The 24,010-nt window shown below is 40.6% G+C and overlaps 2 protein-coding genes across 2 annotated transcripts; one reads left to right on the top strand and one right to left on the bottom strand.

Annotated features, from left to right (window-relative positions):
* Positions 1 to 1,979: 1,979 nt before the first annotated feature.
* On the bottom strand, positions 1,980 to 13,429 carry LOC124288547 (phosphopantothenate--cysteine ligase-like). The gene is made up of 7 exons (XM_046725098.1): positions 13,211 to 13,429; positions 12,334 to 12,422; positions 11,479 to 11,603; positions 10,001 to 10,215; positions 7,028 to 7,150; positions 6,693 to 6,758; positions 1,980 to 4,283 (listed from the first exon to the last, which is right to left on the bottom strand). The coding sequence occupies exons 1-7, from the start codon at positions 13,346 to 13,348 to the stop codon at positions 4,113 to 4,115; spliced, it is 927 nt and encodes a 308-aa protein (XP_046581054.1). The 5' UTR covers positions 13,349 to 13,429; the 3' UTR covers positions 1,980 to 4,112.
* Positions 13,430 to 17,091: 3,662 nt separating this feature from the next.
* On the top strand, positions 17,092 to 23,538 carry LOC124288558. The gene is made up of 6 exons (XM_046725109.1): positions 17,092 to 17,369; positions 18,607 to 18,750; positions 19,691 to 20,023; positions 20,488 to 20,775; positions 21,949 to 22,074; positions 23,315 to 23,538. Exons 1-6 carry the CDS (start codon positions 17,111 to 17,113, stop codon positions 23,536 to 23,538), a joined length of 1,374 nt encoding a protein of 457 aa, XP_046581065.1. The 5' UTR covers positions 17,092 to 17,110.
* Positions 23,539 to 24,010: the final 472 nt, after the last annotated feature.

Raw genomic sequence — 24,010 nt, 5'->3', positions numbered from 1 at the left:
AGAACTTATAATCGGGTGTCAAAAATTATAAGACAAATCATCAGAGTTGGTCTGTCTGTTGCGATTTGTCAGTGAGCAATTCATTGGTCTCAAATGGAATCAAACAGACTGTAAGTAATGCAGGTCTTCTACGGTGTGGTTCTGGTGTTCTTCGTCGTGATATTGCTGGAATATTGCTAAAAGCAGCATAAAATCATACGCAGTCGCTCACACTCCTGATTTGACTAATCAGGACACAGGCGGCACAGCCATCTGAGGCACTGACATTCACTATGAAGAGTTAGGTCCCTTGCTTATACAATAAACTTAAGATTATGGGTTCGAATCCCAGTTTTTTCCCAAACAGCACCATACCTGTGCTTGTTAATTTCACCAAAGCGGGAAAGATGTGAGCCTTGCATTGCTTCAGGATTTCCTCCCACATCAAGCTGACAAAATGTGATAGAGCTTGAGTAAGTCTTTGACTGGCATTTAAAAGTTGAATACTACTAGTATACTCAAAGCAAAGTTAAACCCAATTTACTTTACTTAAAGGCATGTCATGACCTGCAAGTCTGAAACTCCTTGCCCAGCTTCAGCATCCCCTGTCAACAGACAGCATAACCTACGCTGCGATTTTGGCACCGGGACTTTGAGGTTGGTTGGGGCTGCTCAACCTCATGTTGAGCCACAGTGTAGTGTCCATTACATTTGGTTTTCTGTCATGGGATTTGAACGAGAAACCGTTTCATCAGACTGACTGACTGAGTTTGGTTTTACGCCGCTTTTAGCAATATTCCAGCAATATCACGGCGGGGGACACCAGAAATGGGCTTCACTCATTGTACCCATGTGGGGATTCGAACCCGGGTCTTCGGCGTGACGAGCCAACGCTTTAACCACTAGACTACCCCACCGCCCCGTTTCATCAGAAGCCTCATCTTTATGATCAAAAACACAATGGGAAAGGGTTATCTCTGTTGTGGCTCCATACTGTACTACTCAAAGGTCCAACAAGTATTAACATGGTGAAAATACAAAATATTGTGTGTGAAGTTAGGTTAAATTCAGTTGAAATATTGGTTTACAGGGATTACCATTCCCATGTGTTATGTCCAAGTACGAGGCAGAAATATTCCGGTTGTCAAAGATGCTGCAATGTGTTACTCAGAGTTGCATCCCTTTGTGCCAGCAAATTGATTGTGGTTTCGAATCCAAGATTATAAACCTATCTCCGATTTTCTCTGCAGTAAAGTAAGTTCCTTCCACAATCGAATAGACCTCTGCCGAGACTTTGCACCGATCATTTATAAACACAGGTTTTGAAGTACACGTTTCGAAACCTCATATCAGGTTAAATTTTGACCATTTCATAACCTAGGTTTTGAAATAGTCATTATTTAACCTGATATCAGGTTTTGAAATGACCATTATTTATGATTGAAACAACTTTGTTTTGCTATGACTTATCGTAAAATATCTCATTATTGAAAACTTCCATTAAATAGTGGCAATAACTGGTTTCAAACCCGCAACCCTTCGCTCTTAGCTTGGCGGTTTTATCCACTAGGCTAAGAAGGATCGCTGTGGAGAAAGAGATTGTTTGTCAGTATGAACCATGTGTTCCTAACAAGACGGGTACTGCGGGCAGCACGTTGAAATTCATGACAGTTCATAAGTCGGATAAAACACGACTCCGAGGTCTTGGTCGGGATTGTAAAACCTGAGAGCAGCAGGGACGAAGTTCGCCCTCGGTTTTGCAAGCTCCGTCCCTGCTGCTCTCAGGTTTTACAATCCCGACCAAGACCTCGGAGTCGTGTTTTATCCATTACATCACCCTGTTAATGAACCCCAGATTGCACCATACCCATTGTTTAAAGTTTCACTGAACATCTAAGACCTGCATCACTTTCATCTTTCCTTTCAGAATGGTACAAATAATGTTCCATGTGTTCAACAAAACACGGTCATTACATCACCAAGTAAATATACATCCAATCCACAATGTCATTGAATTTATTGATCACAAACTGTTTAACAGAAATGAATTTCTGTTGATTACATAAAATATATGTTAGCAAGATCCATATCTACCACTGAAATATGACCAAAATAAATATGTTAAACATGAACAGCCATGTTCACAAAGATGTGCAGAATGGAAGGAATGCATATGACAAACCATCGGCAACTGGTATTCACTATATATTTTTTATAGTGACCCTGAAGATCCGGGTTAGAATTGGTCTTCAGCAACACATGCTTGTCGTAAGAGGTGACTAACAGGATTGGGTGGACAGGCTTGCTGACTTGGTTGATACATTGGATTGTCTGGTCCAGACAAGATTATTTACAGAACTCCGCAATTTAGCTGGAGTATTGCTGAGTGCGGCGTTAAACAACAAACACAAATAAATCACTATAAATGTATAGCTAGGGGTGATGATAATTTTTTAGAGAAGCATGTGCAATGTGAATTCCATGCCCCCATAAAAAAAATTAATTATGTACACAGTAAGTGACCCCCTGCATCTCATGTACAAAATCAATGACACCTCCCTCTTGAAAAGCCTTGCATTTGAACAAAATGCCATACACGTTGAGAATAATACATATGTACCCTACGTTTAAGTGTGGTTATCACAGTGATAGACTTGAGTGCCAGGGAGTGAAGAATTCAAGAGAGACTATTGTATTTGTTGGTTGGGAAGATAAATCTTTCTGCAAAATTTATGATTTTCAGCCAGCTCTTGCCATCTTACAACTAATACATAGTATGCTGGAAAAGGTAATATTGACAGTCTACAGCTTGTAACAACTCTCAACATTTCCAACAACCATCTATTTCAATCTATGGTCAATGAAATACTCAAATCAGAAAGTCAGACTAAAAGATGAAATCTTGAAAACTCGGGGCATACATTCATGTGTATCAACAAGTGAACGAATTCTCATTTCTTCACAACATATTGCTTAATTTGTTCATGAATGTGAATGTGTAGCATCACAATGTCAAGGCTGTAAGGTGGTCTGTAAGGATGAATCCCTGAAAATCCTCATGTATTTCTCAATATAATGGTTTAAACAACAGAAGTACTGCCATACAGTGTTTGACATTAACATTGGTCCTTAGGCCCGAAGCCGACTGAAAAAGTACTGCCATACAGTGTTTGACATTAACATTGGTCCTTAGGCCCGAAGCCGACTGAAAACCACTCGCACCCACAGCTTTTGTTTTCTGCAGGTCCTTATGGCCGACAGCTTTTTCATCCCCAATAACTAAGCGTATTATATCTATATTAAAATATAGGGCCTACACATTCTGATCAGGACCCACAACTTTTTATGGTTTTGCGTCCTTACAGCCTGCCGATTTTCAGGGTTAAGAGCAAACATTGAGCCTAAGCCCACTATTAGACATGTCAGAATGTTCTTTGTTCAGTCGACCTTCTTCCAAGCCTTGTCATGGATAGAAGTGACTAGACAGAAAGTCTCACCCAAAGCAGGTGAAATCTGCTTGCATCTGCTGACATCTTATTAGTGATCATATTGGTCAGTCAAAGATCGCTAAATATCATGCAACATTACATGAAATGGGTAATCATTGTTTATCAGAGGAATAACTAAGATCTGATTTTAAGGAGAGATTAGCAAAGGGGTGACGTGACTGATTTCCCTATATGTTTTAACCCCTCTGCTTTTACCAGTCATGCAAACAGATTATAAAGATTTCGTAAATATCTATTCTAGAAAAAAGTGGAATATTCGAGTACAGACAGGCAAGCATCCTTAAGACACATTGAAAGTTCCTGGGATCAAGGAAAACCAAAACTGGTCAACCAGGAATTACTATGCAGATACTAAGCTGACTTGACATAAGAATCTATTCATAACATGTCTTCTAATCCACCAAGAGTAGTGGTCAGCTACCAAGTGTGGAGTGCTGATTGGTCAATAATTGATGCATCTGTGAATGAGGATGCTCCAGCCTTTCCACTGTACACATGGTTCTGAATCTGGAGCTCTGGCTGGGTATAATCCTGAGTATACTACCATGAAAAAGTCTCAAGATAAGCTAGCTATCGGTCATGTGCTCCCTTCACCGTGTTCATCTTTAAAATTATCACATTTCATCAGCTTTCAATAAAATGTTTATGTCGAGCAATTAGTTGCTTCACAATTTCTTCCTCGATCTCCAGTCCCTTGTCAGAATCTTCTTTGGAAAGTAAGATTGGCTTTTCTGTTTCCTTGGTAACAAGAACAACTTCATACTTCCGTGTGTCAAGAAGGTTTGCTATCACAACCTGAAAATGTAATTCCATTATTCATATTGTGATCTGGTACATCTTACTTAAAGGTCACATGCGACGTAAAACACAACTTTGCAGATTCTGATACCTTTCGGTATGGACTTACCGAAACAAATCATCAAAAATGCAATTTCAACTTATAATGTTGAAAAATAACGCGATGAAAAACCCAGCGCAAATCGGAGTTCAAACGATTCACTAATTTTCCCCCAGAGCTTGGGGAAAAAAGTGGTTTCAACAGCTGGACTGGGCTGCGCTCAGCACATGCGCAGAGAAATAGGTTCGTGCAGCTTGGAAGCGGGTTGTCCAGTGAATTCTCGGTGAAGGCTTTGGTGTGAGCTATTTTTATAATGTTTTTGTTGATATTTCACAGGCGCGAGCTTTTTATATGTTATGACAGTAGATTACCGATTTAACTGTTTATACAATTTCATTGGTCTATTTCACCACACGTTCTTCTTACCGAGTCACTTTCTCAGTTCGATACTTAAAAGCAATGTCATTATTTAGTGTTGACAGAATTTCTAACTGTGATATAGATATGTCGTTGTCACAGACAAAACTCAATGTCTGTTTTATTGACACCTATGTGTCTGCCTGCCTGCCTGCTAATGACAATATTCAATACACAACTTCGATCACTGACCACATGCAATTTGAACTTAACACCTATCAGGCTATACACCATAAATCAATGCGAGTACAGTCTCTGTCACATTATGTAGTTAAACAGACAGGCAGGTGGGATACTTGTTCACATGACATGTTATGATGTCTGTTGATTGCAAAATGTTATACACAAAAAATGAGCATGTATTTACAAAACCCAACATACACACACAATGAGCCGTGAGGGCATCTGCAAATGAACCAGCCTTTACACTTGAGTGCACACCCACCCGCTCTGACTGGGTTTGGTATCCCGGCTGCTTCGTTTCTTGGGAAGTAAACCCAAGTACAAGATATTGCACTTTTGATTTGCGATTCTACGCTTATAATTTTGTTTATATATTTTTTCATAATCAGCAATGTATATAATATGTCATGAATAAGTGATAATTGTAATTATAATAATAATTAGACTAACAGGATCAGGTGGTCAGGCTCGCTGACATGGTGGACACATGCCATCGGTTCCCAATTCCGCAGATCACTGCATTGCTGTTGATCACTGGATTGTCTGGTCCAGACTCGATTATTTACAGACCACCGCCATATGGCTGGAATATTGCTGAGTGCAGCATCAAACTAAACTCACTCACTCACACACAATAATAATTACTGAGCAATTATATACCTCTTCTTTGCTACTGTTTTGTGCCAGAAAAGCTTTGCAGCTGCCTTAAAAGTTTTGGACAAAGTAGGGACACTTTAAAAGATTATTTACAGATTGGTCTAGAATTCATCTGGGGGTTCTTACTGAAGGACAACAACTACTAGACTGAGTGAGTGAGTTGAACTTTGTTTTGGGTCGTTGTCCTGCTGGAAAATCAAAAAGTTTCCATAGAACACGTGAGCAGATGGAAGTAAATTTCCCTCAAGAATATCTGTGTACCGCTCACTGTTCATATTCCCTTCAAATACACAGAGGGGCGTTGCCCCTAACACAGATATGCCACCCCACACGTTAAATTTTGGACTGTACTTTGGGCGCTGATACAAAGGGTTTTCAGTTTGTTTGGTTCAGAATTTCAGTGTATTAGGAAACAGCTACACAGAACTTTCATCTGAGAAAATCACATTGTCCCAGATAAAATTTCTATGCTGTAAGCAGCAGTTCAACCTTTGCTCCTTTTATTCAGGTTTCATGATCGGTGATGGAATTCCTCGACTTTTCTGCCAACCCATTGCATGCAGCTCAGGTCTAATTGTCTCCTTACAGACGGCCACAGTTCCTCTATCAATCATATCCAGCCTTAAGTTTTCTACACTCCTTCGTTTGTTTTTAGAAACAACAATACCAAGCTGCCTCCTGTCACCGACAGTCAATTTTCTGGGCCTACCTGCGCCTCCCTGGTGCTCAATGCCATATCCATTTGCAATATTTTTCAAAACACAATAAACAGTGGACAAAGGTATGCCTGTTCTACTTGAAATCACTTTAGCTGATCTGATGTCCTTGTTATAATACTCTAAAATCAACTACCTTTTCTCTAAATCATCCATACTGAGGATCACTGAAAATGTTGTCTGCTAGCAAAGTAAACAAAGGGGGATAACTTTTCACAAACTAATGAAAAAGGATTAACAGAGTTGTCTCTCTTGAATGAAACCAAGCACTTGATAGCTGGTCAAGGTTGTTTATACTAGAAATCCAATTAAACATATTTCTAAAATTCTCAATAATTTCTGGTCATACTATACCTGGACTGTGTCAGTGGGATATTCAAGTTAATCACTTACCTGATGCTGGTATTTCTCCAAAGCTGAGAGTGCCTTTTTAATCAGGAGTTTTCTGTCTGTTTCAAGCTGAAAAGTAGCATACATATATTGGGAGTATAATGTAAACTTACATCAAGAAATATGGTCTATATTTTAGATACATTTTCCAACATATACCAATTGTTTCAATGGAGATGACAAATACTAACATTTCTGAAAGTTATTATCTAACACAATGCACCACATCAACATTTGCCATAAATATTTTCAACACTATCAAGACAAAGCCCTAAACAGGTAGAGGCCATTTCTTGCTCTGGAATGAATTTAGTGACCATATAGTAGATCTTTCGTACCTTGAAAGATACAACAAAGGCGTTTGGTGCCCACTCATGGACGAGAGGTTTCAACATCTTGGGGACAAGCTGTAGTGAGAGTTGCAGCGGTTTGTCAGTGGACGACTGGATCTTATGTTCAGGCTGAAAATGTAAAAATCTCTCTCTTCAAATAGGAGGTGATTATTCTGTATTTTAATTTACAAAATGCTATGAATACACAATGCCATTTAGAAAGTGGTCAAATGTAGAGTATGTTATATACTCAGCAGCAAAAAAAACGTCAGTACAAATTCAAAATTAGATAGGCGCTGTAATCAAATCATTACAGAAATGGACATAATAAGCGGATCAAAAACATTTTTTGTGTACAATATATTGACACATCAATGAATAACTCAGCACAATTTCAAGACTTTACTTTAACATTTGCAGCCCATTCAGACCCTTGACTTCAGTATCTAGTGTGACCACCACGAGAGCAGCATCTATGCATGGAGTGCACCAATCGATTGATGAAGGCTATTGGCACCTGGAACCATACTCTGATCAAGGCCTTGCGCAATAAATCGGCTGTGTTCGGCCTTGGTACGACATTATTCAGTCTCCTCTGAATTTCATCCCAAAGACGTTCAATTGGGTTTAAATCAGGACTAAGGGCTGGCCACTGCATTATGTTGACACCGTTCTGCTGTAGGAAGTCCCGTGTAGCTCTGGCAGTATGGGCTCGGGTGTTATCATGCTGGAAAATGTTGTTCAGGTGACGTGCGAAATGTGGTATGACGTGGTGTCTGGTTCAGGCATATTTGGACCCTCATACCATGATGCTTGCACCTCCCTATGAGTCTCTTTCCATAACACATTGGTCTGAGTAACGCTGGCCACAAGTGTTGTGAACAGAACAGTTCTCCAATGCCTGTATTGCCAGTTTTGGTGTTGTAGGGCAAACTGTGGACGTTCATGCTGATGACGAGGGCTGAGGATAGGTCCACGGTAAGGTCTACGGCAATGGAGGTTCCCGCTGTTAAGACGTCGGCGTACTGAATCAGTACTGATGTACTGATTGGTCTGCCTGCATGAAGGGATTCTGTACACGCTGTCGCACAACACGGGAGTCTTGTCGTCTTGTGGTCACCTATGGTCTGCCAGTACGGGGCGATCATTTGTGGTGTTGGTGGCCCGGAAACAATGCTGCAGCCTGTAGATGGTCCGAACGTTGACCTGGAAGTGACTGGCAATGGCTTGTGCAGTGTGGCCAGCTTCAAGTCTTCCTAGCGCCTGGTTGATCTGAGCTGTTGTGAGTCGCGGAATCCTGCTGACGTTGTAATGTGAATGTTTCAACCAGGTTTGGGGGTGCATTTTATAGGTCTGGTCCTTGTGAACAACACGTGCAGCATGAGTTGCATGAAAAACATGGAGAACACTGTAGCATCTCCGAGATCAGGTTGCATTTTTTAGACAATTCCCCCGGTTCAATTCTGAGTTTGGGAAAGAATGTCTTTGCTCAGGTAAAGTTGGAGATGTTGCCAAAAATATACGATCAAAACATGAAATGAGTTTACAGTTATCCGTTTCTGTGAAGGAAAATTCCAAACTGACTTTTCTTTTGCTGCTTAGTATATTTGGGATTACTTTCTTAGTAAAGTACAGAAAAAGATAATGTCAGCCAAGTGGGCCAGTGACTGGAGATTTACTGGCCCGACAGGATTTTTACAAGCCACGGGCTAGCGGGCCAGTGGCTATTTCACACACAGCCACTAAGGATACATAAAGAAAATAGACAATATGGATTTGTGTTAGTGTGTAATAAATATTCATAATAAATATATATAGCACCTGTTCCCATCATCTAGTCAAATCCAGTCACAACAAATTTGTGCGAGCGTGCATGCATGCATGCATGCATGTGTTGGTTTTTATGTCGCTTTTAGCAATATTCCAGCAATATCATGGTGGGGATACCAGAAATGGGCTTCACACATTGTACTCATGTGGGGAATCAAACCCAGGTCCTTGGCGTGATGAGCAAAAGCTTTAACCACTGGGCTACCCCACCACCCCACCACCCCACAACATATTCAACATATAGGAAAGGGAAGATGTATAGAACAGGTTTACAATGACAATTCTGTTAAGGACAAACTTTATGGATGAACAACTTCTTTATTCAGGTGATGCGGTACCTGCTTGACAACGATGCAAGAATCTGTATCGAAACATCACATCACCTGAATAAAGCAGTTGTTCATCCATAAAGTTTGTCCTTATCTGACTCTCCAACTCCAAAAATGCCACTCAAAGAAGACAATTTTGTTGATTGTGGATCACTGTGATCCTGTATCTTGTCCTCGGGCATAAAGTGAAACATAACTGTAATTCTAGAGGTGTGACGATACAGAACATTCATGATACGATATGTATCATGATATCTTGGACTGACTGACTGAGTTTAGTTTTACGCCGCTTTTAGCAATATTCCAGCAATATCACGTGCGGGGGACACCAGAAATGGGCTTAACACATTGTGCCCATGTGGGGAATCGAACCCGGGTATTCGGCGTGACGAGACAACGCTTTAACCACTAGGCTACTCCACCGCCCCTGATATCTTGGAACAATACCATCGTTAGTTATTTTCTGTAAAAAAGTATATTTTGATAGCAAGTTACAGTGTACATTTTTACATAACCATCAATTTCTAGTGAAAATTAATAATTTTTAGGCCAACGATACGTATCACAATACAAAAAATAGTACCAATATATTTATCGTCAGATAAAGTATGACAGCTATTGATACTACGATATATCGTCACAGAACTAGGTAATTATATCCATTTTGGAAAGAATAATTTCGAAAAATGGGTTTTTAGTAAGATACAATGTCAAAGAACTCTGTATCATTTCATGTTTGAGTATGTAGAAGTCCCATTTTGGAAGAAAGTAATTTTGAAAAGATCGGATCAAGTTGAGATGTAATGTCGAAGTTCTGTACCATTTCGTGTTTGGGGATGTAGAAGTCGGACACAGCTGCAGCAAGGTAGAGCAGGGCCTTGTTGTGGATGGAGTTGAGGATCTGTGCCGAGGCTCGGAGGAGGTGCAGATACTCAGCCAGGGACGTGAAGTCGATGCTCAGCAACAGGTCCTTCGCCTTCACGTCCTCGTACTCTTGTAGGATTGACTTGAGCGATGATGTGTGATCACGCTTCACTGGCAATGTCAGGGACAACATATCTCATTATGGTCATGAATTGTTGGTCATGAATTGTTAATCCTGAGTTAGTGAGTTTGTTTTTATGCCAGAAACAGTCTTCACACATTGTTACTATGTGGGGAATTGAACAAGGTGAAGTGTGAAGATGTGACTTTCGTTTTTAACTCACTCAAAGCAAAATTATCAAAATTAGTTTTGAAATTAATATATGCAAAATATAGGCAATACTATATTGTTTATCTTACCTAACACCTAATTATATTACAGGTATGTCTGATGTCTCATGTTGCCCAATTATGTATGTCTTACGCATACATGCCTTGGTCCAAATTGGCAGAATAGCAGAGAGAGGCTAAAAGTTTGTTAAGAGTAGGACTTTGATATGACTTGATCTTGCAACGACAACAACTGAATGAATTGGGGCTCACTCAAGTATCAACTTGTTTGTCTGATCCAGACTTCAGTTTTTGGACCAGACAATCCAATGACTGATATTATATGCAGTGATCCTCACAGGTAGAGAGACATGCAAGACAAGTAACCTTCCAATCCATTTCGTCACCCCTTACGACCATCATACATGACAGTGATACTATCATAACCCATAAGTCCCCCAGAGACTGAAATACTGTACAAAGTAGGACTATATCCACCCCACCCTACACTCGCAGTTCAACCATTTAATCCTACAATCCCCTTTTATGTGTCTCTCACATTACAGGCGTGGGTACCCATGAAGATCTGGGTTAGAATTGATCTTCAGCAACCATGCTTGTTGTAAGAGGTGACTAACGGGATTGGATGGTCGGGCTCACTGACACATGTCATCGTATCACAAATGCTTAGAAAACTTTTACAGACTGCCACCTATACCTGGAACATTGCTGCTTGCGGCGTTTAACAACAAACAAACAGCCCTATACCTAACCCCAACCCTACGCTCACAGTTCAACCATTTAACCCCCATATCCCAATTTACATAGGCGGATCCAGAAATGTTCAAAGGAGGGGTGGGGGTGGGTGGGGTGGGAGTGGGTTGGAACCCTCTGAACCCCACCTTGGCTCGGCCATTGCAAGACATTAACTTCAATGTAGTCTTTAGTCATTTTCAAGGATGGGGGTGGGGTGGGGTGGGGGTTCTGGAACCCCCTGAAGCCCCTCTGGATCCGCCACTGATTTATGTGTCTCTCAGTTTACAGGTGTGGATCTGGGAACCTCTTCTTCGGATAATGGTTAGATCTGAATGGAAGTGAGAGTACCAGTTACTGAATCTCCTTTGACCTCCAACATGTCCATCAGGCGGCGTTGAAGATGGCGAGAGTATGGCTCCAGGGACCTCAGTCGATACAAAAATATAACTGCGTACCCATGCTGCAGGAAATATCTGGCACAAGGTCAAGGAAACTCACACAACCTGTCTGCGCCAAAACACCTGCTGCCATAATATAGGTTTACATTTCATACTGTCATGTAAATAAATTCAGCAGATTCATTTTACATAAGAGGTGACAAACGGGATTGGGTGGTCAGGCTCGCTGACTTTGCTTACACTTAGCATTGAATCCCAATTGGCTGCTCATGATGTTGATGGATCATCTGCTCCAGTGAATGAGTGAGTGAGTTTAGTTTTACGCCGCCTTTAGCAATATTCCAGCAATATCACGGCGGGGGACACCAGACATGGGCTTCACACATTGTACCCATGTGGGGAATCGAACCCGGGTCTTCAGCGTGATGAGCCAACGCTTTAACCACTGAGCTACCCCACCGCCCCTCATCTGCTCCAGGCATGATATTTACAGTTCCCGCCATAAAACTTCAAAATTGCTGAGTGTGACGCTAAGCAACAAACATGTTACAGTGACAGAGGTGGGTACATGAATCTTCTCACAATTTATTGAAATATTTTTTGTTTACTGAGCTGTTCAAATAGCTTGTCACCATGGTGAAAATTAACCACAAAAGTCAAATGTTCTTGTAACTCTAATATTAAACGTAAAATTATATTACAAGACATTTACAAAGTGCCAAGGCGTACATCCACACCCAGACCCCTATCCTGTCTGGGTCAACAATGACCCCCCTAATGTCCAACACTGAGTGGCAAAGGATATTCTGCTGATGCGGAGCCCCGGGTGCCGATACTGAAGTTGTCGATGAAGCGCACTGTTCTGCTCTCCAGGGGTACTGTGGTTCCTCCTGACTGGATAAATGAACAAGGGATGAATTCAACAAGATGGTGGGCGAGTCATTTGGAAGAGTGAGTGAGTGAGTGAGTGAGTGGGTGGGTGGGTGTTTGAGTGAGTGAGTGAGTATGCCATCTCTCAGCAACATTAAGTCAGCTCTTGTTATGTATACCTTCCAGGTTAAAGGCTTATACAAAAATTGCAGGATGCAAGCCATGTTATTGTTTAAGTCACTGAATATTTATTCACATGTGTTTATTCACATTGAGTTTTGATAGTTTCCTTTGGGTATTCAATGTATGTTTACTCCTGTGGAACCAGTCTATTCTATTTGTATATTTTTAAAACAATGATACAGTCCTTGAAAAATGTGGGCTTAAAATTTGGAACTTGCATCTTTTATGTGCTGTCCCATTTGTATAGTTTAAGGTAAAATGAATATGAAAGAAAGGTTGATGAGAAACAATGTACATTGACCACCATAATAAATATATGGAAAAAGTGTAATTTTCAGGAGTTTTAGGAAACGTGATTTTACGAATGCTTCAATGAATATACCACCAAAATCAGATCAGATTTATGCCCCTTTAGATTATAGAGCAAATCCAAAGTTCATTCACGGTTAGATATATTTTCTGCTTAAATAGGTGACTGTAAACAGAACGTGTAAAGTAAGCCTGTCTTTAAAACGATATTTATCCAACAGCTTCGAACATTATTCATAGACATTACGATACTTCAATCAAAATCCGTATGATCTACTGCTTTCAAATACGGACGTGACTAACATTGGATAGATACTCACTGATACAAGGACCACTCTGTTTCCGATCGCATTGTGTTTTGATACAAATTCCCTGATCTGCTCATATTTTTCACTGAACCTTTCCGGCACTGCCGTTTGTGCGAAGAAATCATATTTATTTGCTGATGTCGCGCTCATGATTCTTCTTTTGCAGCAAACCCTGTTCTTGCAAACTTTCAACACCGTATGGCCACTGACAATACTGCGAGCGAGTCCGCAATCTCGTAGCAAAGAGACCGTGAATATGTAAAACACGAACACTGCAATGAAATATGATTGCAAGGGTTAAATACAAATGGTATTGCAACAGCTTGTGCAAATTAATATTGATCATTCAGATATATATTCGTAGTTATCTTAAAATATCGTTTCACTCAAAGTTTAATAAACAGACTCAATAAATATAACTAGATATATTGCTCGTAAATGGAGAACTATTACTTTTTTATTGAATCAGAAATACTAAATGTAAATATTAACAAGAACTCATTATTCTTAATATGATTAATATTGAGACACAAAATCCAATATGTAAATAGGTAAAAAAGATGAACAGATGGATGAATGAACACACGAACAGTGGACTCAACGTAATGGAACAAGGGTCGATGTTACAGGCTCATGGAGTCATTGAAGCTTGCACATGTTACAATGTATATGAAATATATAATATCTTTAACAACTGATCCACGTGGGCATATAACATCGAACTAATTATTCGATATTAAAACATATGTTGCTTGGGTATTTTTAGGTAGTACACATTCAGATATAAGAATAAACTTGCTCCAAACCTGTGATGTTCTCTGCGTGATGTTCTCTGATGCTCTCAGTCTGCAGAGAAGATAAGATAAGATAGTTTCTTCATTATCCCAAGGGAAATTTGTTTGGCACCATGCATAGTTCTCCAGTTTCATCATTCACAAAGCAGCTCTATATAACATTGCAAATGATAATCCTAATCAGGATATAAATACATCAATTTAGACACATTCAGTCTCTCTCTCTCTCTCTCTCTCTCTCTCTCTCTCTCTCTCTCTCTCTCTCTCTCTCTCTCTCTCTCTCTCTCTCTCTCTCTCTCTCTCTCTCTCTCTCTCTCTCTCTCTCTCTCTCAGAACGAGGGGGCGGTGAGGTAGCCTATAGCTTGTGGTTAAAGCGTTCGCTCGTCACGCTGAAGACCCGGGGTCGATTCCCCACATGGGTACAATGTGTGAAGCCAATTTCTGGTGCTCCCCCGCCGTGATATTGCTGGAATATTGCTAAGAGCGGCGTAAAACTAAACTCACTCACTCACTCACTCACTTTCTCACAATGAATGAAGCGTAGCGTTACAAACAAAAGACAAATACAAGAAACAATTATTATGTTGTGGTCTAAGTTACATGGAGCCGGCCTGTAAATCATCTGACCTGACAGTCCAGTGATTGGCATCGTGAACGTCGATCGCAGTTTGGATACAATGACGTGCATAATATGAAAAGAACAGTTGCACTTTCTGCTTGTGGATATGGCAGCGTGGCGTTTGTTAATGTGTATTGGTGGGATGAGGTAGCGAACGGTTTACCCACAGGGTCGGATTAAGTCTACCCACATGTACTGTGCACACATATCCTTGTTTATAGGGGCGGTGGGGTAGCCAAGTGGTTAAAGCGTTCGCTCGTCACGCCGAAGACCCGGGTTCGAATCCCCACATGGGTACAATGTGTGAAGCCCATATCTGGTGTCCCTCGCCGTGATGTTGCTGGAATATTGCTAAAAGCGGCGTAAAACCAAACTCAGTCAGTCAGTCCTTGTTTATAACTATCAGTGGCTGACTGAGTTTAGTTTAACGCCGTCTTTGGCAATTCTCCAGGGATACTCTACAACAGGGATAGGTCACTCGCTTGCTTTCTTTACCATTTGTACTAATTAACGTGTGCCTCGTCATGCTCCAACGCACACAGTGACTTGGTTCGTTCCCAGCGCAACTTCGGCTGCGTTTAACAGTACTTCAGCCAGTGTATTGTATCAGTCGGAATTTTACAATGAATGAATGAATGAATGAAATGAATTAAGAGCAAGAATTATATGTGAATGAATGAAAGAAATAAAGAAAAAGAACAAAAGAAAGAAATACATATGTGAATGAATGAAAGAATAAATGATACACCACGGCCATCCCTCCCCAAACATGTTAAAGAACGCAAAACTATCGGTAGAACACATGTGTTAACATCAGCTGTCCTTTTTTTTAAAAAATCTACTTTGAGACATTTTTTACATTAGTAACTAATTCAGATATCTTATTGCATGTGTGGAATGGCATGGGCATTGACAGAATGTTAACTGACACTGTCACAGACCCCTCAAAAACAGAAAGTTTAGAACTATCACAAAGCGTTGTAAACACCTTTCCAGTTTTGTCAAATACTAAGATCAACAAGAAAGAAAGAAGTTTTAGAACTATAACACTCAAGCATCACAAGCATCAATGGCGTATCAGAACAGATCGGCGATATGTCATATTTTTCACACACCTCAAATACACCCTAACAATTTTTTTAAAATTATAAAACTATCACTATTACTTGCAAACACCTTTCACCTGATGGTATATTCCCCTCATAAAAATTAAAGGTGTATGTGAAAGATGTTTTAGAACAATAACTAGAAACACTCAAACAACGCCCTGTAGTATTTCAATGGCAGATCGGCGATATGTCATATTTTTCACACACCTCAAATACACCCTAACAAATTTTTTAAATTATAAAACTATCACTATTACTTGCAAACACCTTTCACCTGATGGTATATTCCCCTCATAAAAATTAAAGGTGTATGTGAAAGATGTTTTAGAACAATAACTAGAAACACTCAAACAACGCCCTGTAGTATTTCAATGGCAGATCGGCGATATGTCATATTTTTCACACACCTCAAATACACCCTAACAAATTTTTTTTTAGTTATAAAACTATCACTATTACTTGCAAACACCTTTCAACTAAAGGTATATTTCCCTTCTAAAAATTAAACGAATATGTGAAAGAAGTTTTTAGCGATAGAATTTAGTCTTTCTTCGCTGTGTACTGAGAATTGAAGCCAGTGAGCTACAACATGCCGACTTGAAACTTTACTACAAATCTACTGTACTAATACTGACACTAATAACAATTATTTGACTTAAAATGAAGTGACAGAATAGGTAACTTATCTTCTACATGTAGGTTTTCAGTTGTCACAACACTCAGCGTATGTAATCAGCTGTTGAAAATAAACCGGGCTCAATCTTAAAACTACGCTGCCGCCATATTGGCTACACTGGTCACGTGACGAGCCGAGGCATACGCTAAGGGGCTTTTCGAGGAGTGACCACTCCCCTTATATAGTTTCACGTAGCCACCAAATTCAGAACACGAGTCGGTCGGTCGGGGAACAAATTTTTAAAAGGCATATGAATAATGTTCTTGATTCTCAACCTTTGTAATAAGCAATGTTTATTGCGATTCCTCGTTTTATGCGTTTCTGTGGACAAATTGTGACCGCGTCGGGGATTAAAAAGATATAATCTTTATATGACGGGGCGTTATAATTCTTTTAGGTTCGAGTTGGCGGTGTTGGAATGAAAATAAAAACTCTTTTATTGGGGTGTGGGGTGTGGGATGGGGATTGGGGGTTTGGGCGGGCGATGAGAAACACAAAAAATGAAAATTCTGCCCTATCGGGATCACAGAAGTTGCATAAAAAACGTAAGTGTTTGGTTATGACTCTGCACCCAATGCACCTGCATGATATCTGATCGCGGCCTGTACACAACAATCCAACATCCAATCCTGACCATCCGATCCGAACACTTTCACATATGCATGACGACATATGGACACATCTTGACCAACCGATCCTCCTTTTAGTCGTCGTATGCATGACGTCATATATGCATATAGCACTATTCTTCTTTTTCAGCTTACATTGAGGAGTAGAGCAGTGGACAGGGGCAAGAAGATCATTGTGTTTCTTGTTCCCATATTTGCCAGTGTCACAGTGAACATCATAGCAGGGTTCTTCTACATGTCCTTCCTGCTCGTGGTCCAGATCGTCGTAAGCAGCGCCTTCGATGAAGATGGAGATATGGTCGCTAAAGTACAAAACACATTCAGGGTGTTTTCAGCGCTGGCGGGTATATTGCGATAACTATATCTATTCCGTCAAAATATAGATATTTTTCGTTCCTAGTCTATTGAGTGAGTGAGTTTAGTTTTACGCCGCACCCAGCAATATTCCAGCAATATGATGGCGGTCAGTAAATAATCGAGTTTGGACCAGACAATCCAGTGATCAACATCATGAGCATCGATCCACGCAACTGGGATACGATGACGTCTCAACCAAGTCAGCGAGCCTGACCACCAGATCTCGTTAGTCGCCTCTTACGACAAGCATGGGTTACTGAAGATCAATTCTAACCCTGATCTTCACTGGTCTTCTAGTGGAGCTTGACAGAAACCAATAACATTACACGGTGATACGTCATTTATATCCGTAAATTCATACGTACATAAAGTTTCATAAGCTTCTGTGTGGTTCTAAACCAATGTGTTTTAACTATTACACGGTGATACGTCATTTATATCCGTAAATTCATATGTACATAAAGTTTCATAAGCTTCTGTGTGGTTCTAAACTGAGGGTCAATGTGTTTTAACTAGTTTGGAACTACATCCTTAGTCCAAATAGCCACAAAAAAACCGTTTTACATCCGTCATACACAAAAGTTGTTGTCAAGTTGTTCCATTGTTGACATCAACAAACAAACAACATCGTGCAGCTGTAATACTGTTTGTTTGTTGTTGTTTTTATTTGTTCCCATGGTTACAAAGTCAATAACAGGGATATGGTAGAACAAGACAGAAAAGGTGAAGATACATTGCTGTAGAGATGTAATAATAATTTTGCTGAATATTTGATTGAAGATTGAATTTTTCGATTTCATTGTTTCTCTTTGAAATACATTTTTCTACAGAAAATATCTCTTTTAATACCTTTTTATAATTACTGTATTTTGGAATTGATTTTTTTATAGGACATAAATTGATATGTTTTTTTGGCAGAGATAATGATTTGATTTAGTAATACATCATTATGCAATGTACCAAACCAAATCAAATATTTTGTGATGTTTATTTTTCGTGGTAATAGTTATTAATCCAGAGTTCTAGATCATTCCAGAATTTCATGCTTTAATACTGTTAAAACAAATATATACTCATGATATAGCCACAATTGTACAATCGACTCTGCTTTTAGCAGAGATTTCTTATGGATGTGGAAAGGGTTTTGTCGCTTCTATTGTAATGAATAGTAGTTTTACTTTAACCAGTCTTTGGTAGATATCACACATCAGGGATGTATTTCAGCTGCCGCCTGTGCGCCACTTATGATCAGATACGGCTTCCGGAAGGTCGCTCTCGGCGGAAGTGTTCTACTCATCTTTTCCTGTATCTCGTCGTCTTTGACAACCACTGCTGATATTCTGGCTATACCGTACGGGTTTATGGGAGGTACGTATTATTATTGATCATGACAACAAGTCAGTAGTTTGCTGTATTGTTTAATAATAAAGCGCTTAACAACGGGAAAAAATATTCTGTGGTGGCAACACATGTTCCCGATAAATCGTTGTGGGCAGTACAACAGTTACATATGTATATTGCATGGACTTTCAGAGATGTGTAAAGCTCGAACCTTACACACAAACATGTAACAGGAAAAACAGATGTTATTGATGTTCAGTTACGCTAACGCTTAGTCCCTGAATATATATAAGCATCGATCCACGCAACTGGGATACGATGACATGTGTCAACTAAGTCAGCGAGCCTGACCACCCAATCCCGTTAGTCGCCTCTTACAAGCATGGGTTACTGGAGATCATTTTTAACCCGGATCTTCACGGGTCAATATTGATATTAACAAATAAACCAGGAGCCCCAGTGAGTTGTGAGAGCCTGGGGAAATCTAGACTTGCTTCATTTAGGGCTTTAGCATTGCAGAGACGCCTAGGTAGTAAGGAAAATAATGTGGTTCAGGGACTGTGAGACAACCGGGTGGTCAGGCATGCTGACTTGGTTGACACATGTCATCGTATCCCAGTTGCGTAGATCGATGCTCATGCTGGTCCAGACTCGATTATTTACAGACTGCCGCCATATTGCTGGAATATTGCTGAGTGCGGCATAAAACTAAACTCACTCACTCACACTAATATACAATAAACTATGGTTGTAACGAACTCAAAGGGAGATCTAATTTTAGTTCGTAACAAGGTTGTTCATCATACGAATTTTTAATAAATTTACAGCAAGTGGCATGGGCAAAATATAAAAAAACCCAGTTCGATATATCCGTCAGTTCGTTATAAACGTGTTCGTTGTAAACATAGCTTTCTGTAGTGCCTTTGAATAATTATATTCACTACGTTTCATACGAGATATTTGCAAGGTATTGCTTTGGGTCTTCTTCGGACCACTGGGGTCGTGGCTACCATCGACTACCTCAACACACGCCCAGCTCTCGCTCTCTTCATCAGCTACATCAGCTTCATTATTGGGAACATCATCGGCATCATTGTCATCATCTTCGACTTGATTCAATATCTGGGCAGTAGACGGAGCTGGTCTAACGTCATGAGAGTATTCGAGATAACGGCTGTTATAGGACTTCTTGCCGGAAGCTTCCTGCAGAAGAACTCACAGACCCAACAGAATGTGCCAAAGGTTTTCAAACACCCGCCGTTCTATTTCCTCATATGGATTAGAGTTGCCGCGTCTGTAGGTAAGTTTTAAAGAACAATGCATTTCAAAAGAATTTCCCTCTCGATTATGTTGAGGGTATCAATCTGTTTTTTACAATTCTTTGTGAAAAGGTTATCACATGTCTAGAACATAACTTGGAACAATATTGTGTTCCATCCGTGGTTTGAACCCAAACTCTCAGAGCCAGACACCTGATCGCCCCGGGGCAAAGTCAGCGATCTAACCCACTCAGCCATCGAGAAAATGGAGTTTTGACAACTGGTAGCCTCGGCTTTGTAAGCTGGAAACAAGGTTCGGTGCGACTTCCGGATTGACTCGACCACAAAAGTACTAGAACGTTTACTTTACTGAAAAAGTATAATCCCAAATATAACATATTTTATATTTATCATATGAAGCAGGTATTACATGTGTAATATGTATAACACAGGTGTTCCATAACCAATGAAAACATCACTGATTGGTTTCTTTTCATTAATACAGGATTGTCAATTCTCATACCGTCGGCCCAAACCATTCCTTCTGAGAGAGGTTTCAGCACAAACTTGGCGAGTACAATTTTGTACTTCGTCCTGTTTGGCACTCAGCTGATTGTGCTGATCGTTCTGCTGATCATTCGAAAGTTCCAGAGGGAAAACCTTAAAAAGACAGCTCTCTTAACGATGGGAATCCTGGTGCTGGTTATCGGCCTTGGTACCATGGTCCACCAGGTGGCGTTTGTTAACGTTTGGGTTGTAGGAGTTTTTACCTTGGTACTGGGTGCCGTCATCGGTATGTATTATCTCGTTGTACATCATATACAATGTAGGACGGTGGGGTAACCTAATGGTTAAAGCTTCCGCTCGTCACGCCAAAGACCCGGTTCGATTCCCCACATGGATACAATGTGTGAAGCCTATTTCTGGTGTCCCCGCCGTGATATTGCTGGAACATTGCTAAAAGCGGCGTAAAACCATACTCTCTCCAGGCAATGACTGAAATAATCTTGGAAGTGGCACCGAGTATACGTTTCTCCGCACCATATCTTTGTTCAAGTGTTTCATCAAAATGATGGACGTTAGACATATACACCACACTCTTCACACATCAACCTGAAACGCCGGGATAAGAATGAGTGAGTGTGGTTTTACGCCGCGTTTAGCAATATTCCAGCAACATCACGGCGGGTTGGGATAACAGTACACTGTAATACATATAGTGAAAGAGACCTAAACCCTCACTCACACTATAGTCCTAGTTTGAGAAGCCTCATATTCTACTCACAGCCTGTTCTCCACTTTATGGGGTGGAAGGTCTGTTGCTGTATACTTGTGAGTGTGAGTGAGTTTAGTTTTACCCCGCGTTTAGCAATATTCTAGCAATACCTCCACCGGAAACCAGAAATGGGCTTCAGACATTGTACCCATGTGGGAATCGAACCCGGGTCTTCAGCGTGACGAGCGAACGCTTTAACGATGCACGGGCCCCTGTGGCTAGTTCCACATCAACATGACTTCTTGGAGGGTGGGGGTATCATACTAATTGCTGTATAACAGCTGCTGAGAGATTCTAAAATGAAGGCATTTTTCCAGCATTTGGCCTAGGACTAAGTTGCGTTGATCGATGCCGATTGTGTCAATCATTGGATTGTTTGGTCCAGCCTCGATTAATACAGACCGCCTTCGTATAGCTGAAATATTGCTGAGTGCGGCATTAAACAACAAACCAACAAATCAACCCAATAATCATGAAATTGTGGTCCTAAAGGAGTTTGGTCATTTGATCAATGTGTACTTGTTATTTCAATCCTTTTCGGTTGGATGCCATATAGACAATATTAAAAGTCGTTCTTTTGTAAACTTTGAGTGATATATATATACATGTTATGTAGTCATGCATGTTGTCGGAATGCAATCGCTGGGATGGTGGCACCTTACAGACTTATGATTTGTATTGAAATTACAGCGTTCGCTCAAGTAATGATGCCTTTAGCATTAGTCCACACCACGGGAAGAAGCAATTTGAAGCTTTCCTTACCAATACTGGGCTGCTTTGAAGAGGTGGGAGGACTTGTAGGCGGTTCTAGCATGGGTATGTTGTACTGCTGGATCTGATGTTCGATAACGTTATGCCTTTGTAAAGGAAATGGAGTACAGGTATTGGTGTTGTAAGGTATTTTACCCGTGAATATCCGGGTAAGAATTGGTCTTCAGCAACCCATGCTTGTCGTAAGAGGCAACTAACTGGTTCGGGTGGTCATGCTTGCTGACTTGGTTGAGACATGTCATCGTATCGTAATTGCGTAGATCGATGCTCGTGCTGTTGATCACGGGATTGTCTGGTCCAGAATCGATTATTTGCTGAGTGTGGAGTTAAACAACAAACACACAAACAAACTGTAAGGTATTACTCATGCCAATAATGGTTGTCATCCCCTTCAAATTTTTAAATTCCCCACGAGCGGATGAGGGGTGTTGGTGTGACAACGTGTGTGTCCCTATGTGTGGGTAGGGGGACCACAACCATTATTGGCATGAGTATATTTCGTTCTGGTGACAAAATATTATGACCAACTGAAAACCGACTTTTGAATTCATTCTGTGATGCGTGTTCAGGCCCCAGGGTGATCCGGGTTAGAATTAGCCTCCCGACAACATATACGTGTAGTAACGGGCTATTATCTAACAAAGTGTTTAACTCTGTAGTTTGCGCCTCACTTCAATCACTGCTGTGTCAGCTCCAGACTATTATGTACAACCGGTCATATATACTTTTCAAAAAAGTAGGGGAACTTCATTTTTGATTTACGATTGAAAAAATTGGGATATATATCGATGCAAATCAATGTTGCATGTGTATGATTTTCATTTAACCTCCCACCCCCACCCCTCCCAAAAAAACAACAAAAACACAAAAAAAATGACTAGAAACAAACACTAACAACAGAACTATGTGATGCAAGCTGATTGCCAAAATTAATGGTCTACCGTCAAAATCAAGAATGACACCCGATGCACGTGTATGGGGCTACTGCGTTGTGCACGTGCATCACATGCATTGTGTTTAGAGGTGGTGGCAAAGAGATATGGTTGTGCGTTCATAAGATGTCTGTCTTTGAAAGGTTTGTTAACGCTTATACTTCCTATCCAAATTGAAAGTTCAGGTTCCCCTACTCAGAGTATATATTCTGTAATAATACCGCGTTAAACAGTAAACGCACACATATTGATTTTGAATTACTCATGATCGTACAGGCTTTTAAAGAGGTAATACCGTATAATTTCAGATCACTGTCATGTCCATCATGCATTGTTTGTTCTTGCCATTTTAGCTAAAATCTTACAAGAAACGTCGTCAGTAAGTGGAGCCTTGTATTTTGCTGGCGTGTCTCTGATTTTTGCTGGAGTTGGAGCCATCATTGCGTGGGTGTTGATAAAACGCTGGCCACCTCTCAGTGATGAACCTGTGGCCCAGGCTTTTGTGAGAGGCGGGGAGGACATCGCCGACGAAACAGGCGACGAACTTGGCAATGGAGACACTACTGGGGCCCAATAATCGACTGTTGCATGCGTCGATTTAGATATACACTTTAAAAAAAGTAGGGGATTTAAGATTGAACAAAATGGGAGATATATCGGAGTCAATCAATGTTGATATGATAGTGGTGGTGCTGGAATTGGGTTTAACGTCGTGCTTGAGAATATTTCGCTCATATGACGACGTGCATGCGTGTGTATGTGTATGTGCATCTGCTTGTACTAGACCAGACTGAAGCTGGTTTTATAGTGCTAGCCCACTGAGTGAAGTGGAGCATGAATACCCCACTCAGACACATTATACTGACTCCGAGCCGACCAGTCCCCATTAATTTCGAGCGCCAGGCAGGGACCAACAAGTACCATATTTTAACGTCTTTTAGTATGACGCGGTCGGGGATCTAACCCGCGACCTTCCGCAATCCGGGCGGACGCTTTAACTACTACACCACGGAGGCGGTCTTATATGATAGTAATGAATGTTGCGAGAG

This window comes from Haliotis rubra, unplaced genomic scaffold, assembly GCF_003918875.1.
Source record: "Haliotis rubra isolate DU_JTF1 unplaced genomic scaffold, ASM391887v1 Scf42, whole genome shotgun sequence".
NCBI classification, from domain to species: domain Eukaryota; kingdom Metazoa; phylum Mollusca; class Gastropoda; order Lepetellida; family Haliotidae; genus Haliotis; species Haliotis rubra.
Note: the sequence above shows the minus strand (reverse complement) of the source record. Positions and strands in the feature narration are given on the sequence as shown.

Excerpts from the sequence above, each read along its gene's own strand:
- LOC124288547 (XM_046725098.1), bottom strand. The coding sequence starts at position 13,348 with ATGAGCGCGACATCAGCAAATAAATATGATTTCTTCGCACAAACGGCA. Across the intron at positions 7,151-10,000 it reads ACATCCCCAAACACGAAATG|CCTGAACATAAGATCCAGTC; the intron begins GTACAGAACTTC and ends TTACATTTTCAG. Across the intron at positions 6,759-7,027 it reads CCTTTGTTGTATCTTTCAAG|CTTGAAACAGACAGAAAACT; the intron begins GTACGAAAGATC and ends GCTACTTTTCAG.
- LOC124288558 (XM_046725109.1), top strand. The coding sequence starts at position 17,111 with ATGCATGACGTCATATATGCATATAGCACTATTCTTCTTTTTCAGCTT. Across the intron at positions 20,024-20,487 it reads TAGAGTTGCCGCGTCTGTAG|GATTGTCAATTCTCATACCG; the intron begins GTAAGTTTTAAA and ends TCATTAATACAG. Across the intron at positions 20,776-21,948 it reads GGTACTGGGTGCCGTCATCG|CGTTCGCTCAAGTAATGATG; the intron begins GTATGTATTATC and ends TTGAAATTACAG.